The 15,498-nt window shown below is 40.3% G+C and overlaps 2 protein-coding genes across 2 annotated transcripts in view; one reads left to right on the forward strand and one right to left on the reverse strand.

Annotated features, from left to right (window-relative positions):
- Positions 1 to 6,191, reverse strand: part of morn5 (MORN repeat containing 5) — a 10,491-nt gene extending 4,300 nt beyond the window's left edge. The window contains exons 1-4 of the mRNA XM_035667526.1: positions 6,130 to 6,191; positions 5,875 to 6,022; positions 3,995 to 4,106; positions 3,553 to 3,684 (exon numbers count right to left, since the gene is read on the reverse strand). Coding sequence (XP_035523419.1) covers positions 3,553 to 3,684; positions 3,995 to 4,106; positions 5,875 to 6,022; positions 6,130 to 6,176 — 439 coding nt within the window. The 5' untranslated portion in view covers positions 6,177 to 6,191. The remainder of the gene's footprint in view (positions 1 to 3,552; positions 3,685 to 3,994; positions 4,107 to 5,874; positions 6,023 to 6,129) is intronic.
- A 297-nt stretch (positions 6,192 to 6,488) lies between these two features.
- ndufa8 (NADH:ubiquinone oxidoreductase subunit A8) lies at positions 6,489 to 12,433 on the forward strand. The gene is made up of 4 exons (XM_035668332.1): positions 6,489 to 6,715; positions 7,975 to 8,138; positions 10,596 to 10,761; positions 11,895 to 12,433. Exons 1-4 carry the CDS (start codon positions 6,668 to 6,670, stop codon positions 12,030 to 12,032), a joined length of 516 nt encoding a protein of 171 aa, XP_035524225.1. The 5' UTR covers positions 6,489 to 6,667; the 3' UTR covers positions 12,033 to 12,433.
- Positions 12,434 to 15,498: the final 3,065 nt, after the last annotated feature.

The following is a 15,498-nucleotide window of genomic DNA, read 5'->3' on the forward strand; positions in this document are numbered from 1 at the left end:
CACTCATCACTGACACACACACACACACACACACACACACACACACACACACACACACACAGACAATCCTTTCTTTCCATCTTCTGTGCATTAAGGAGAAGACCTTGTATCCATGACCTGTCTGATTCCTTGGCTGACTACTCAAATGCTGTAAACTGTAATGAGCAGCTACTTAAAATTCAAATTGTATTCATGAAATAAAGCAGAAGTCTGTGAGTGAATGGTTTTTCTTTCCTTAAATTAAATCAGAAAAGAGATGTGACTGATGATGGAAATTTTCTTTCAATACAATTTTCTGCTAAACAAGAAGACAGGAAGCAACGATCATGTCAGTCCAATGTCAGTCCAGTCGCAGGTTCATGTGTCAGTGAAGGAAGGCACTTGTCATCTCGAGACTGCTCCCTTTTCTCATATTGGTCAACGCCCAGTGAGGACTCTTCTAATCCATGTAAATGCATCCTGATCCTTGCCCAGAACCAGTGAGTAAAGAGTACATTTGTGATGTGTTTTTGAAGGACTTGTTGAGTGGATCAATTAGAATCTGAGTCAGTTATGAAGAGGGTTGCTTGAGTTACATCTATTTGGCAAATGCTGTTATCCAAACTGACTAGTGTGTCGAGGAGCAGTTTGGGGCTCGCTGTCTTGCCCGCAGATACTTCGACATGTGGAACAAACCACCGACCCTAAGGCCGACCTGCTTGACCACCTGAGCTACATCCATCCCTTTTGTGAAATAACAAATTATTAGCCTTCAATTTTTAATACATTCTATAAGGTAATGTTGAGAGTTATTGTTTCAGCTTACTTTTGGACCCTTCGGATACATCTATGACGGGAGCTTCCCACTTAAAAATCCCAAGTGACACACTTACTCTCACCACCCTCTGTTTCCTCTATCATCATATATTTCAATATGGTGCACCAGTATTCTCCACACATCCCTCCAGGCGTATCGGCAGTTCCTTGATGACAAGAAATCGGTTCAACTCCAAAAATAATCTTTAACCTCTTGGGGAATATTAGCAACAGATCCTATTGTTTTGCTACTTGGCACTGTGCCAAGAAGGACTGTTTGTCCAAGTTAGCAACAGTAACTAAGGAGGGCAGGACTTTTGCAATAGGTCAGTTTTGGCTAGCAAGTAAAGTTTAGTCTGATATTTCCTAGCAACGGTGTTGGGGGTAAAAAGGGTAAATCATCTCCATTTTAAACCACTTCCATACGGGTCATTTTTGCAACTTTTCTAGATATGAGGCATTGTCTCAGTCCCTCTTTGTCCTACATCCACCAGTTGTAACAGCTACATGGGGAGCTCCTTCCTCTTTCCTTGCTGCAGCCAGCGTCCCCTCTGGGAGGGTGGGCCTTCCCTGTGTCCCATCATCCTCGCAGTCCTCATCCTGGGCGGAAGCCATGAGGCAATAAATTCTGTCTTCACACCCACTCTGACAAATGTGCCTTCACCTCCCAGGGTTGGAAAATAAATCCATGCAGGATACAGGGGCATTCTTCTCAAGAATTGTATACTAGGACGAGAAGGGGGAGCACGAATACTGGAGGCGTAAGTAGTGTATGTGATATGTAGCATAAGCCACACACCTCTCCACACTTGCATAAAAAGGCACACATCAATTGAATAGTTCCTGTCTGACTCCATATTTACTTAAATCAAAACAGAGTCAGACTATTGTTGGAAAGTGCTCAGTTCCTCTTCTTTTTCATCTCCCAAAAAATCTTTCCTTCTCATCCTCTCTTGTTCTCTCCCTCTATCTATCTCTCTCTCCGCCACTCCACTGATCAATACCAGAGCTATAATGATGATGAACAACCCGCATCAAGGAAGGAATCTCAAAACATATTTTTGTCCTCTTACGCATGCTGATGACATCTGGTGAGGCTGTGGATCTTCTCCCCTGTTTCCCTCTGTCTCTACATAAATGTAAATGAGATGTGTGTGCTTGTGGAACTAATCTGTATTGTGTTGTAAGTAGCTCATCTGAATACAAATAATCTTCCCAATACATTTATACCACAGGGAGCTCGTGTCACAGTGTAACGTCAGCCAGGAATCACATTTTGACACTTGTCTGCATTTGTAAGGTTAAAAAGAGTCAAATTCACTTACAAAATAAAACGGTAAGAGCAAAGTTACAGAGTCCAGAGAGCTTGTACAAAATGCCAATGCATGAAGCTGTGACTAAAGCTGTGTTCAGGGACTGTACAGCATGTGTCCAATAAAAAATGCTGTGCACCTTTGGAGCAATAAAACTGGACTAAACCTTAGTGAGCCAAAAGCCTTGCATTCAAAAACTGCATTCATAACCCACTGCCTAATTCACAACATTGTCTAGTGATGTAAAATCATGGGAGACATGACGAGCAGAGGATGTCAGAATTTGGGAATTCCTATCTGGACACCTGACAGACTGCATTCACTTCAAATCAGGAGTTCTGAAACTGGGCACTTGCTCAGTGGAAAAATGTGTCTTGAATTTTCCACTTTTGACAAATAAGAAAAGAAAAAACGAACGTTTGAAATGACTGCAATAGCGTATAGAAGCATGCTTATCAGATGACTTGTAGCAATAATCTTCCATCAGAGAATCCAGGGATAATCCATTTAACATCACTTCATAGGTTCATTGTTATCAAATCCTTCCCATATGGCTGCACTGTATGCTTTCAGAGATGCAGTTATTCAAAAATGGGCAAAGACAAAAGGGTCCAGCCTGAGACAAATTCAGTACAAGAGCTTTAGTGTGTTTCAAAGTATTTTCAGTAAGGCTTTTTCTGTGGCCTGTTTTCAGAAAAGTTGTTGAAAAGTAGACATAATTTTACACAGAGCTACTATGTTGTATAACAAGACAGTAGCAATGATCCCCTCAGTACTAATTTGGCTGATTGTATGCCTTTTAACTCTTGAATCATATTGAGGTGTAGGAAGTAGTTGGCATTTCTTTCCTTGACTAGTTCAATTATATCAAACAACAATTGGAAACATTGGTTAAATCAATAGCAACATGATTACTGGAACTTTGATCAATTATGCAAACAAGCAATGCTGCTTTATTAAGTTTCTATATAAACACATTTAACATACAGCAATCTATCACTGACAAGGTGCTTCAATGCACGTAAAACTTTGCATAATTTGTGTTTGCTCTTGACTTTAATCTTTATTATTTTTCTTGGCACTACAGGCACAAAGACGCCTGGATATTATTCAACACTCAGATGGAGCCAGTTTGGCATCAAATTAGTGGAAAAAATGTGCACAAAGTAGACTGAAATAAGAGACAAGGAGGTATGATTTTGATCACGATAGAGATGTTGTGAACATGTCAGTTATCCCTGTTTCATTTCTGGATCGAGGAATGCAGCAAATAATCCCTACTGGTCACGTCGTAGCCAGCACACAGTTCACAAAACATGTCCAAGTTGCAAGCTATCCATGATTTAGTAGCAAAGGATTATTATTATGAATCACAGTGAGTTTTGTTCATTTGTTGTGTCACAGGGCTACAGCAGTGAAAATAACAGGATATTATATGTCTCACCTGCATTCCTGAGGAACCTGCCAGTGTGAGAAGTGATGACTCTGGTTTTGGGGTCATAGAAACCATCTCCACAATCGTAACATCCATCAGGAATGACGCGTGGCGGATGCAGATCAGTTAGCTGAGATTCTCCTGTATGAACAGTTTACTGTGGTTTACAACTACTAACAGAAGCTTTGTGAGACAGGCATTTAGTACAATGCAAGAGAAGTATTCTGTCATATAGAGAAGTTATGATTAGAAGCTTTTTTGTGTTTGTTTTTTGGATCTGTAGAACACATGCTTGTCAAGTTAATGGCAGTGTTGCTCCTCTGACTCACAAATTGTTCCCAATCTCTCTTATTAACAGTGTTTTCTTTCTGAAAATGTGAGTTTGGTAGTAGGATAAAGGAGAAAGCGCAGTGAATGAGCAAATACATAAAGCAAATACATGAATTCCAACCTGCAGGTCTGAGTCCATTGCACCTCTCACTGTAGAAACGCCTGTCATAACCATCGCAGTAGTCCCAGTCCGTCTCCTGGTACTGCAGACCATCGGCAAAGGTCAGTGACCCCTGGTGAGGAAGTTCAGTGATTAAATCATTCTCAGTATAATGTCATAGGTTAAACTTCACCCACATTTCCCAAAAGCAAAACAAGACTTAATTTTCCACTAACCTCTAGTGGTGTCTCAAAACAGTGATAACTCAACAGCTGGAATAATGTTACTCAAGTTAATTCACAGTCTCACTTTTGACAGTTTTCCTTGGGTCTATTTCTTTGACAAAAAGTAGTTCCAGTGAAAACAATTGAAAGTGGGGTCTGGCAGTTATCCTGCAGTATGTACCCCAGACATGGTTTCTGGAAAGATAAGTTGCTGTTGAGGTTTTCAAATGTCACTTTTCAGTACTTTAAGCACCACAAAAGAATTTAAATTGTCTTCCATTGTCTTTGTGTTAAGGCAGAAATCTCAGAGATGGCTATCTCAAAACCTCAGCAGATAAAACCAGAACTGCCCGCACAGATATACTGTATACCAGTATCAGAGTGGAAAAGTGGAAAAATATGTCTTTTGGTATTTTGGGTGAACTGACACGCAGTGTGTATGTATGTGTGTGTTTCTGGGGAATAATACAATTGTTACTGGGAATGAAAAATAAACATAAACTGTTCAGTAATTTAGCAGAATTTGGATGCATATCAACATTTTCACTTCAATATCAACAATATGGTCTGCAATCAGGAAAGTGCATTAATTCTTATTTTTATTTCGGTAATTTCGGAGGAGTGCATATTTGGTGATGGATCAAATACAAATAAAATAAAAAACGAAGAGAAGAGCAGTCCCACATTATTTTTACATTTAAATTTTGAATGATAGGTTGCAACCAGTGTGCTAGACATATGCTAGATATAGCATTGTCTTCTCTGTAGACCTTTCTTCACAGCACATATTTAGACAGTAGAAGAACCGGTTTAACTAATAACATTAACAATGCTTCAGCTGTTGTACTGTTTTACAACTCTTATGCAGCCTTGATTAATGTTTCTAATTACATCTGTGTTTGTCCTGCTATGCTATTCTGCTATTAACCTGCACCAGATATAATTTGAGGTTACTGTTCATTTCATGTTTGTTGTTGTTTCACAGGCGCAGCTGAGTTTAAAATAAAGCAGTGGCAGTGACATTTACCCTTCAACCACAAGACTTCTAATAAAACATTTATTATATTAGTATATTTTTAGAGTTTCTTCTACGTTAACATAAAGTGGATTTCAACCCTTCAGGACGGCCCTTTAAAATGCTTGTTTAATCTGGTGAATATAAAATAAAATAGGAAAGAATCTATACGTTTGGGAACCCTCAATTACAATGTTAAGAATCATGTTTGAAGGAAGAAGTATCAGAAGTACCAGATATAATTCCCAGAGTTTGATTTTCCGAGTTTATGGGATGGTTCAGGTCTGTTTTGAATGGAAGTAGCTTTGCTTGGGATGGCATGGATGCAGGTGCAGGGTAGTCTGGGCCAAGGTTAGTCATGGTTTAGAGTTGCTATCATTTCAAATGAACCGCAGCTGAAATGATGATAATAATTGGAGTGATCGCTGTTGTGGCAAAAGCCCATGAACGATTGCATCAGAGCAGGAGAGAGACCGTAGCTTCATGCAGGGAAAAAGGAGAGAAACCTAATAACTACGACAATAACGGTGAGTGATTGCTAAAAGGGACCAGATGTAATATCGACTATAACCAATGTGAAACACACAGTCATGCATGTAGATGCATATATCCTGACATGCATGCAGGGACACACACACACACACACACACATAACTCCTCACCTGTTTAGCTATGCCGTTTTCCCAGGTGGCCTCATATTTACTTCCATTTGGAAAGTGTAGCACTCCTTTGCCATGAAACATGCCATCTTTCATCTCTCCCACATACTTGGTCTCTGTGGGGAATGTGTACTCTCCTTTTCCATGCATCCTGAGGGAGAGAGGATAATGGTCACACACAGTTTTCTCAACTTAAATCAACGGTTTGGTTGTGTGTGTCCTGCAGTTTTTAGCTTTAGGGAACAGACATTCATTTACCTGCCATTTTTGGTGTCTCCTTTGTAACTGCTTCCGATGAGCTCCATCAACAAATGGACTTGCTAGCACTATTTCTTCTAAAAATGAACAAACCTCGGACCTAACATCGACTGGACTGGAAGTGTACTGTCACCATGGCAACGCGGCAACGGAGAGCCAAAGCGGGAGGCTGCAGGTTAAACCGTTACGAAGACCAACGGACCCTTCGTTACAGTTTTGTCATTGGAACAGTTTATAAATTAAACTTGACACAACAAAAACACAAAGTTCATCCGCGTTAAAAAAAAAAAATATTAATATAGATATATATATTAATATTAATAAAGATATTTTACAACTCCTTCAGTGCGCATGCGGCTCTCTCGCTCACGTCATCAGAACGCGCCTCTCAGCTGACAGCGGCGGCGCTGTCGCAGCAAATCGAGCTGACCTTCCCGCGGCCTCGTCGTCCGTCCGGGAGCCAGACGAGGACCTTGAATGTGTTTCAGCAGCGGTATTTGATTCTCTGCGGTCGTTTTTGTTGTACAGACACGCAGCCATGTCCACACTGGAAGTTCCCTCGCTGCAGGAGCTGAGCGTGGACGAGGTGAGCCGTTGTTGTTGTAGCTTGAAGGAGAAATAGTAAAGAGCAGAGCGGGATGGCTAACGAGCTGGCTAACGTTATCTAATGGTTCAAGGTATTCTCAGTAGCTTCTAACTTCTGCCACTGGCGTTATTTGACCTGCATTCACAATGGTGGAAGTTAGTTAAATAACATGCATCGCTAAAAGGTCTGTTGGCATATACTTCTGAATGCAGTCGAGGTTGGGAATTGCGGTTTCTGTATGCTTTCCGCCGTGGCAGCATTAAATAGAGAGACATCACAATATGCAGGCACTCGTTACAGTCTGAATTAACGCCACATCTTCAGTTTAGCTTTAGTTAATTTACATTGGCTGCCTCAAAACAAAGCTGCGGCCGGTTTCTGCCAGCAGCGGTGATATTAGGTACTTTGAACTTGTCCTTGGAGGTCAGGTGTTAGCTGGCAGCAATAATACATCACCATCAAGGACATAACAGACAATACGTTTCTTTTAAACTGTGCACTTGTTACACTTTAGTGCACAACGCCTTTACCTCCCCACTCTCAACTTCATACTGATGTTTTGAAGTATAACTGAGTGTTGTATTGCCAAGGACCTCCCAAATAGTTGTTTTCTTCTAATGAGAAATCATACAGATAGTTCTGTGGTGGATGGAGATCGATACAGTTCACACACCTGGCAACAGGAGGACTGTTGTTGATCATTTACAGAAATGCTGGACAGGAATAAATGGTTGTCCTTCAAGAAATAGCTCAGACCTCATAGCTGCCTCTTGAATCACAAAGCCTGTGTTTCTTTTTTTAATACACAAGTTTAGTAAACAATATAAAACCTGTTGGGTAAAGATGACAATTTGTGAGCATCAGAATTATCCTGATAGTTTCCAGCCACTCCCAGTGCTTCATTTAATTTCATGTTTATTTGATAAGGACAGATACAGTTTACATAGAAAATTAATTTGCAGTAAAATGTATTACAGCATTTGTAGCTACAGATAATTTCCAATGCCTGTCCATAGAAGGGCCTTTTAAAGTAAGACATAAAACATGGCTACAATTCTTTCTGCATACTAGATGAATATTAAAATTATCCATCTTGGATCCAACACATTTTTTTTTACACTACTTGATTAAATAACTACACAAAAATAATCCTGTGCCTCGAGAAATTAAAATATATATCTTAGTGTATCTCTTTATTTGGTAAGTATTTTAAAACCATTCTCATTGTTTCCCATGTTTCTGTCCTTGTTTCTTTCCAGATCAAAGTGTCATCTGCTGTGTTAAAGGCTGCTGCTCACCATTATGGCTCCCAGTGTGACAAACCCAACAAAGAGTTCATGCTCTGCCGCTGGGAGGAGAAAGACCCCAGAAAGTGTCTAGACGAAGGGAGGAAAGTCAACGAGTGTGCGCTCAACTTCTTCAGGTAACTCACATTCAGGGTTTTATATCTTTTTGGTGCTAAATTCACGACTGTCTGAAAGGATCCTCTAAGAAGGGTTTTTTTCCCCTAGAGACTCAATACAGTTAATAAAGACTAGAACTCTAGTGATTAGGCAGAATCTCTACATTTTTGGAGATGAAGGCTGCTACAGTTGTGTGAATGTTGAATATTGTGCTTTTGGTCAGCATGTGATTAAAGATATGGGTTATATGAGTTTGAGAGTCTGTGTGGAATCCTGGTTAAAAGAGGTTTGCGGTCAAGAGTTTGCATTTCTACCTCTGTGTTGGACATGTGGGCAGAAAATGTGGTCTGAGGTCCCAAATACTGCAGTTATTCTTCCAGGGGTTACACTTGACACCAAAATACGATTGCAGAGTTGGGATGTCTGCTTTCTTCTGTAACTTCTCCCGTTAAGCGTTCCTTTTCATGGCTTTTGGTGGAAGTGGGATGCAGATGCCTCGCCAAGTAGATTGAATAGCAATTTGACACTAGTGATGTAAGACAAAGTTTGTGATAATTATTCCAGTGCGCCATGTGGGATGGAGGTGAAAAAAGAGAATGGGGTTTAAGATAACTTGTTCATTCATGCCCAAACTTGAGATGGATGTTTAGAACACATTAGTCCTCCATTAATTTCCATGCACTGAACCTTAATTGGTCTGCTGATTTTCTAATCATCTACAAGATATGTAAGAAATTCAGGGTGAAAATGGTGCATATGGTGTCCTTGATATTCTTCACTATTCTTTTAATAGTGTAATGGAGGGAAGGATGCATGATTGAGTTTAAAAAAAGAAACGTAAAATCAAGATGAAGGATTTTTGACACATGGAGACAAGAATCAAACTCTGCACAGCAGGTGAGGCTATGGGTGAGAAAAGCAGAAATACCCTAAACAGACTGGTCAAACTTTCACTTACTTCAACTTTCCTGGGATGTTGCCAGATGTCTCAGAAGTTATTTTCCATTGTGTCATTGTACTCTGTCAGAGTTCTAATCTTACAGCTGTGTATATTTTTGGATCATTTGTATTATCTTATCGAGTCAGTATTTATTCCGGAAAAGCTTTTAAAATGTTCTAATTTCTTTTTTCATTTCACAAACAACTACTAGTAGTCTGTATTAACTGAAAATTCACAATGCTGAAGCGCATTTCAAAACTTGATCCCATTTGTTATCAGAATTGTATTCAGCATCGTTGATCATATCACCTATTTGTTACATACCAAGCAGAGTAAAAAAATCAACTTATGTACCTATTGCAAAACATATTGGCTTATACTTTTTCTAATTTACTAATACCATTATTTTTGCAACCAAAATGGCTAGGTCTATTTTCCTGTCTTTTTTTATCATAGCTGTGCAGCCCTATACCCGAGCAAGCGAACCACAGGACAAAGAGAGACATTTATATTCATTACTAAAACACGTGTGTCCAAAAGGATTTGACTGCACGGCAGTGTGACAGCATATAGTTCCCACAACCATGCAACACCAAGTGTTTTTATCTTCACTTCACTTTATATTCATTTTCATTTCATAAAAAGGGTTTTTTATTTTTGTGGATTTGTTTATCTTTTATTTTGTTGTAGTGTTTTTTTTTTTTTAGTAAGTATGATGTATATAACTCTGTCATTGTCATTTGTCATACTTAATTTTTCTCTGCTTCTTATCTAAAACAATGACTAGTAGGAAAAGTGTTTTAAAAACATGAAAAACGTAAGTACAGAGTACTAGAGAGTGTATTGTGTCTATAAAAGTGCCCCTGGGGGCTGTTTGAGGAAGTGGTCTGGGGTTTTTCACTCCCAACTGCTGCGTCTGTGTTTACTGAACGTTTTGGACTGAGCTTTGGTTATACCCTCATGCCCATGCAGTAACTAAGGTGCTTTTGTGTGTGCGTCTCAAACAGCTTGTGTTTCTGGTTCTGACAAAAACACATGACCTCTAATTCTAAAGCCGAAACAAACAACCGACACTCTGACCTCAAAGTTAAACTGAGAGTTACTGTGAAAGAGCAATACCTGTAATTATTATAATGGGGAAAGATTTGAGAAAAGTTGTAATTGCACCCGGGACCTGGTTTGATTCTTAGGTGCTTCTGGCAACTGCCAGCCACCTTTAGGAGCACTTCGTTCACATGACCAGTTGAGACAGTTCTTATTATGGAAACCTCAGCAATCTTGTGGGAACTGAATAGTCATAAACCACAATTTAATATAAGTTCTTGACATGGTTGGAGTGTGAACTTTGAATCGGAGCAGTTCAGGCACATTTATTTAGAAATTCCTATATTATATCATTTTAAAGTATTGCTTTTGTTCCCTCTCCTATGTCACTATATGTATAAACATTTTTTAAAGGACTGTTTTAATATTGTTCTGGTATTGATTATTGTATTTCACTGTTATTCTAAATCTCTTTATGCGCTGTTCCTTGTAGGCAAATCAAGGGAAACTGTGCGGAGTCCTTCACGGAGTACTGGACCTGTCTGGATTATTCAAACTTGCTAGAACTGCGCCGTTGCCGTCAGCAGCAGCAAGCTTTCGACAACTGCGTCCTTGATAAGCTGGGATGGGAGAGACCTGATCTGGGAGAACTGTCTAAGGTGAGACTTGTGAGGGACTGACTGTGCACTCAGTGTGAGCAGCTTTGTTGATGGGCTCTATTCTTGCTGATTGTGCGCTGTGCAAGAGGCTCTGATTGCATCTGCGTTGTAGTCACATTCGGCTACAGTTTTGAGCAGCCAAATCATGTATTTTATGTTTTTTTTTTTCATAAAATTGCCATTTTCAAGGGGCATGCATAACTCACCTACAAGCACTAATTAGGTAGCAGCAATCAAAACAAGAACAAAAACTGATCTTGACAATAGCTTTTTTGGACATTTTTATTTCTGTAAATTTTGAAAAGACACTTATGTCAGCCTGGGAAAGTGTGAATGGCTGTAATCAACTTTCAGGCCATTTTGCACTTGCCAGGCAGGGCTGTTGTTCATGGAATCAAATAACACGAGCAGGGAAACAAAAGAACAGAAATCTGACTTACTCTGAAAATTACCAGCTTGACTGTTTTTCTGGTTGCTCAGCCACATAACAAATGAAAAGACTTGAAATGAAAAGAGTTACTAACGATTAAGATGGTGGGAGTTGGTAATTGTGGCAATTGAGAAGAAAGAGAGACATCACGTTAGGCTGGGAGAAAGACAAAAACATGTGAGGAACAAGTGGGAAAGAGTAAAAGAAAGACAGACCTGACCCCGAAGTCATACAGAAAGTGCAAAGGAGGTAAGGGCCGGGGGACAGTATGAGGGATGAGCAGGATGAAGAAGAGCGGATGTAAATCATGATGTAAGGGAAGTACTGCAGGAGGGAGAGGAGAATGGGAGAAATAGACAAGGTTTCAGCAGTTCAGGGAATATGATGAATGTCAACTCGTGTCCATACATCTTTGTGGTGCTCAGAGTTTACATGCAAGGATTCATTTAATTCCAAGAAAATATTGATGATTATTGATGGTTTTAAACCCTCACAGATCTCACAGATTTTACCAGACTTGTCAGATATTGGCAAAATATATGTGTTGTACAATTCCAATGTAATGCCATAGTGTATTTGTTGTTTCAGTTTTCATCATTAAGACGAAGCACGTCCACCACAACATCCTTGCAGGACTCTGTTATTTCAGTGTGTTAACACTTAGTCTGTCTGTCATAATGTGAATGCTTCTTTTCTGTCATAGGTGACCAAAGTGTCGACCTCGCGGCCCCTTCCTGAGAACCCTTACCATTCTAGACCACGCCCTGAGCCCAACGCAGTCATCGAGGGCAAACTGGAGCCTTCCAAACATGGCAGCAAGTTTTTCTTCTGGAACTGGTGAGGCAGCTCCAGAAAGTCAGACACCTTTTTAAAGCCATGCGCTCTGTCCAAAAACTGCTAGACTACGTGTGACCACTCTCACATCAATGATACACATCAAGGTTAAAATCCCTCAGGCTCAGACATCAGCATTAAAGGATGCTGGTTTTGGCACTTTATCTGTGTATGGTCTGAGGGTTGGTTTTGGACAGGGCTCATGACCTAACAGTCTCTTCATCAGCGGTACCTCAAGTGTCATCAATGGTTTGAGAAAGGAAGGCAGGATGGATGATTATGTGAACAAATTCCATGCAGCTCCATGCTCCATACAGCTTTCCTGACCACTTCTGTAAATGTAATGAGTGAACAAATACAACATGCTGTTATTATTGTTGTCAAATAAAGAAAAAAAGAGATAAATTATCATTCTGGATGTGAATGTCTTTTATTTAAGTTTACATCTATTAAATACCTGGTTGCCTGAACACAGAATGAAAAGATTTATATATATTTACAAGCTGCCAGACACAGTTCCTTCAGTATGTGTGAATTAGGCAACACCACTGTGTCTGCACATCTGTGTTTTGTCAGAGTGTGTATTGTCAGACTGATGGAGGCTGAGGTTGGAGGTCAAGGTTGAGGGTCACTACCTGCAGCCAAAGGGAGCTGCTTCTGCTTCCTCCTTTTCTCCCAACTCACTTCCTGCCTCTGACCTGGACTGGAAGACGACTGGAGGAGTCATTTCGGAGATGCACAGTAAAGTATGTTATTGCTGACGGCACACGTGCGCCGGCACACTCATGACCTTGAATGGAAGGAGATGAGAAGCCAATTCAAAGACATGCTGGTGTGTGGAACATAGCGGGACTGTGCCAATGTGCACACACAATCGCTCTCACGCACCGCCGGGACATTGTCCAAGATCAAAGTTACTCTATAATGTGGTGAGGGGGTTACCATAAAAGCTCAAATTCTGTTTCACATATCAGCTGTTTCAAACTATACTAGTCGTAGAAGCTGTGATTTGACTTGTTCCACTTCAGATGTCAGTCTTTAACCCCTGCCATGTGGTTGATTTCTTTAGGGACCAATAGTAATGCCTGGTTTGACAGCTTTCTCATACTCAAAAGCAGAGATGTGGCCCTAGGGTGTTTGCATATGATGTAAAAACGTCTTGTTTCAGTGCACAAAAACACAAGAGCTTGACTTATAAGGGAGGTCAACATCTATCTGCGGACAGTCACTGTGATTTTATTCCGAATATGTAAAAATACACTTTGAGCTTTTTTGTTTTTGCTTATTCTAGATGGAACAGTGATATAGTTCCTGTTGAATGTGTCTTTCTATACTGCGTGTTTTCAACATTTTTTCCCACAAGTTTCTTTTAATCTTACAGACGGCAAAGTTCAACAGTGCACAGTCACAGCTTATCGCCAAAAACAACCATACATCTCAGTGTGTACAGTAGCTCCATGTATATATTTATGCAGACATGAGCGTGCATGTCTCCGTGTTTCTATAGGGCGTCACTGACAGTAGTTGCAGAAATCCCCCTCACAAGGTGTGGTCTGGACCTGCGGCCTGCACAGGAAATGTCTGACAGACCCTCTTCTGACCTGGACAGTTGGACAAAGGGAGGAGGGAAGAAGGGATGCAAAGAGGAAAGGAGGTGTGGAGAGAGGGAAACATGGAGGAGAGGAGGTGGCAAATAACAAAAATAAAGTAGGGGAAGAGATATGAGGGTTAAAAGAGTTAAATAAAACAAGCGAGGGTTAAAGGGAGGTAACGGGGGAAAAAGTGAGATCCAAAAAGGGCAAGGTGTTGAATGACTTGAAAGCAGACACACAGACAGACAGAGTGGGGGCTTGGAGGTTGTTCAGTGGCTGGCGGTGAGGCCCCAGGGCTCGTGGCAGGCCCGTCTCCATGCGACTTACAGGAAGCAGAGGGTCATCGTTTGACACGGCACCGCCACAGGAAACGGGCTCTGGCACAGGAAAGAAATACAATACAGGGCTTTCACAAAGCTACAGCCCGCCTGGGAGCCCGACGCGCTAAAATACTCAAACAACCCCGCTTGTTCATAACACACGACTGTCAATATTCCCATTATTATGTCGAACCTGACAGTGAACAAAGTGAATGTTTGAAGTGGTGATGAGCACCAGCAGTCATAGCTGGTAGATGGGTCCCCCCCCCAGATCAATTAACATGTGTTTGAGACAGAGTTCAAGGAGACTCAAAACTAATTTCTAATGTTTAATAGTCATGTTTTTATCAATAAATATATAGATAATTAAGTGCTGCCATTTACCTTGATTTTCCACTTTCTTGAATACCTTACCAGTGAATTTCTTTTATATCAGTAACACTACAGATCAATCCACGAGGCATCGGCTGCATCCATGCCATCAAGAACCCCCGACATATGGGTGCACTTGATTTGACAAACTCTAAAATGTAGGTGTGTTTGATTTGTTTATGTTGGTGCACCTTCCTTGCCACATCACTCTGTGATCTTTAGAGCTGTACATGTTGTCGAGTGCTGCTTTCATGTCCCCTCTCATCTCCTTCATACTGCACAGGGCGGCTTTGAACTGCCATGCAGGTTGCTGCTCTATGTATAAAACATACACCCACAAGCCACAAGTACCACCGCTACATCCACAACCTCCACTCATGGAGATTAATTATCTGGGAGCTTCAAAAACACACTCACACACATGCGCTCACTTACTCTGCAGACGTTGTTTTTAATCTTTGTTGTTTTCTGAGAAGAGCTATGCAGGCACATTTACAGGAGACAGAACATCTCAGCAGAGAAATATTTCATGCAGACCTGTTGGGTTTACTTCATCTACCTTCAAGTCTTTGTGGGTCTTGAATTTTGCGATGGAATAGCCACAATCAATGGATATGCTTACTGAGGCAAAGTAAATTGCAACTAAGCAATCTCACTAGTTGTCAAAGTCAGAGATGTGGTTGATAATTAGGAAATAAATTAGGAGAAATATATCTTTTACCATGTGATAAAGACAGTGTGACATTGTTAAGGCTTTTTTTTTTACCCAACCTAGGGTTGAACTGGACACGACAAGGACATACCACCTTTTACGTCGATATGGCGAACCTGTTAGCAAACAGCTGCCTGTTTAAACATCCAGCAATTATGGCGCAATATTAGCATCCATTTAGAGTTTTGTTGTTTTTTGGAAATTCAGTTTCTTTCTTAAAACATAAATACAATCATTCAAATACATGCTGTGCATACTGTATATACTCTATATACTGGCATATCCATCTACCTCATGTACATAAGGAAACCTGCATGTAAGTATTTATTTCAGCATCCTTTGCCCTTTACAGTCTACAAATGTTATTGTTTTTTGTTCGTTTATATATATGTATATCTGTACATACTAGTTGTCTGTCTATTTTGTTTAGCTTGTTGTTTGTTTATTTATGCTTATTCTGTGTTTGTACATTGAGTG

The sequence above is a fragment of the Morone saxatilis genome, unplaced genomic scaffold, assembly GCF_004916995.1.
Source record: "Morone saxatilis isolate NCDOM2014 unplaced genomic scaffold, NCSU_SB_2.0 Contig21, whole genome shotgun sequence".
Lineage (NCBI taxonomy): Eukaryota > Metazoa > Chordata > Actinopteri > Moronidae > Morone > Morone saxatilis.